The 2,601-nt window shown below is 33.9% G+C and overlaps 1 protein-coding gene across 2 annotated transcripts in view; it reads left to right on the top strand.

The window, feature by feature from the left end:
• The window catches only part of LOC106465486 (rab-like protein 3), a 15,247-nt gene extending 12,867 nt beyond the window's left edge, over positions 1–2,380 (top strand). For both annotated transcript variants that reach the window (XM_022393401.1, XM_013925714.2), the window contains one exon: positions 1,122–2,380. In XM_022393401.1, the coding sequence (XP_022249109.1) occupies positions 1,122–1,226 (105 nt within the window). In that variant the 3' untranslated portion in view covers positions 1,227–2,380. The remainder of the gene's footprint in view (positions 1–1,121) is intronic.
• Positions 2,381–2,601: the final 221 nt, after the last annotated feature.

The raw sequence follows: 2,601 nt of genomic DNA, 5'->3' as shown, positions 1-2,601 counted from the left end.
TAATACAAATAGCAGGATAATTTCAACTGTTTTATTAATTCTAATACAAACATTAGGGTACTTTTAACTGCTTTATAGTAATATTACAATATATTTATGATCACAATCACTGTTGCAGTGTAAAAGTTACACCAGGTCAATATGGTTACTTGACTTCTCGCCTGCTCTTGAGGTATTTCACACCGTATGTTTATTTCTGTTGGTTCAGTGTCCACTGTATTTTGTCCCCCAGTGGCACAGTGGTATGTCTGTGGGCTTACAACGCTAGAAACCGGGTTACGCTACCCATGGTGGGCAGAGCACACATAGCCCTTGTGTAGCTTTATGCATAATTAAAAACAAACATACCACTGTTATTTTGTCCCCCAATGGCACAGTGGTATGTCTGTGGGCTTACAACGCTAGAAATCGGGTTACGCTACCGTGGTGGGCAGAGCACAGCTAGCCCTTGTGTAGCTTTATGCATAATTAAAAACAAACAAACCACTGTTATTTTGTCCCCCAGTGGCACAGTGGTATGTCTGTGGACTTACAACGCTAGAAACCGGGTTACGCTACCCGTGGTGGGCAGAGCACAGCTAGCCCTTGTGTAGCTTTATGCATAATTAAAAACAAACAAACCACTGTTATTTTGTAAACTTTATTTATAAAAGACAGTTCTGTAATACTCTTTTTATTTATTTCTTATTTTATCTTGGTAATGGACAAATTTAAGACGTGAAAAATAAAAAACTTCAACAGACAAATGTGTTTGTTTTTCCTGGATATTAGGCTTAAGAATTTGTTGTTGTTTTTTAAATACAAATTGTAATTGATGTAAAACACTTGGAACAAATTTTAATGTTTGTATTTGTCTTTGTAGAGTAATATTTTATTCAAGAAAGTACCAAAATGAGTACATTATGGATTATTCAGTTATGGAGGCCTCTAAGTGTCCAATTGGTCCACTTTGTCACCTAAGACAGTTGATGACTTTTAGGAAATAAAGGAATTAAGCCTAAGAATCAGTAAAATCTGTGTAGGGGCTTTCAGTTTTTTGCACATAGAAGAAACTTCAGGAAGATTATTTCAAACTTAGTTTTTAGGAGCTCTTTTCCGCCATTTATTTTTTTTAATTATAGGTCATTGAACGACGTTACTATAGTCAGAATTCTTCCCAAATGACAACACTTCTGGACAGACGAAGAGTGGGTCCTTTATCTCCAAAGCTTAGCCATGTAGACTGATCGAACAGGATGAAGACTGGGTAGTTAAATGTTCAAGTCTTTTGAGGGACAAATCAGTCTTGTATCTTGGGGATCTTATATAGATCCCTTACTACCTATCAAAGAAGTTGTGATATGCAACATGATTATTTAGAAATCAATTTAAGGGTTTTATACAACCCTCACTTCTTGGGTTGTCACACCAAGATTAGAATATTAACCTGTGAGACAAAATGTGTTTAATAGTGATGCTTATGTCTGAATGCCTTATTAGAAAGGAACTCAGTTTCCCTGTCATAAATTTAAAAGTAATATTATATATATATAGAATAAGTTTATTTTATGACCAGAATTAGAAAATTTCCGTCATTAATGAAAGGTAAACCTAAGAACAAATTTTTTATTTCAATGAGCGGGAACATTTCAACTTTCTAAAATAGAATTCTTTAAGTTACTTTCCAACTTGGTTTAGTTGCAGGCAGTGTTTTATTGCTTAAATTTTGCCAATGAATGATATTGTTTTGTTTTAACACCAACACCAAATAATTTTAAATTTGTTTTTTGTATTTCTTAGTGTGTTTACACGTATCATTTGGCACGTTGCTTGAAATCAAAACACGAATTTTGTCTTTATTGTAAGTTAAAAAGCGTACGAAAATTATTTTGGTGAAACTTGTTTTGTTATATATAGGAGAAGTTGTGCGAAAAGTCAAATCTTTAAAATCCTAGCGTCCTGAAACAGAAACATGCAAAAAAAAATTAAAACTCGATAAAATTATCTCTGACAAGGAAAGTTCTCCGCTTGTCGGAGATTGTGAATGAATTGGCAGTAGCCAATCAAAAGACGGCTCAGATTTCAAACATGTTTATGCCAGTCATTTACTAAAACGATCCACTAGAGGGCAGCATTAGCGTTTGTTTATTACACTCGCATAAGATCATTGTGTTACTTTTTGTTTCACATCAAAACCGCACGTTTTAAAAATACTGAAACCGACTTAATTATAATGTTTTCTTCGTTTGTTAAATTTTCTGTTAGATGGCAGCACCTACAAGAACACCGTATCCATAAACTTACTGGTTTAATTGCTATGACAACGCCATTTTGATCTCATCCCTAGTTTAATACTAAAAACCTTCCGCTTTGGTAATAATAAAGTTGTATTTCCACGGTGTATCGTTTCTACTTTTTGTTTTTTAATCCATACATTATAATACGGCACTGGTTTTTTTATTTCCATTCTTTTTTTTTTAATTAAAAAAAATAAATGATTTTATATTTCGTTCTTGACCGAGGATAGCATTCACTCAAAACTTGCCAAATCCCGAGGCGATGATTGGCGCAAAAGACAAGTCGAGTATTTAAATATCCACTCTTTTAACAGAAGGGGATGAA

Source organism: Limulus polyphemus, unplaced genomic scaffold, assembly GCF_000517525.1.
Source record: "Limulus polyphemus unplaced genomic scaffold, Limulus_polyphemus-2.1.2 Scaffold1960, whole genome shotgun sequence".
In the NCBI taxonomy this organism is placed as follows: domain Eukaryota; kingdom Metazoa; phylum Arthropoda; class Merostomata; order Xiphosura; family Limulidae; genus Limulus; species Limulus polyphemus.
The sequence above is the reverse complement of the archived record's forward strand: the minus strand, read 5'-3'. Positions and strand labels throughout refer to the sequence as shown.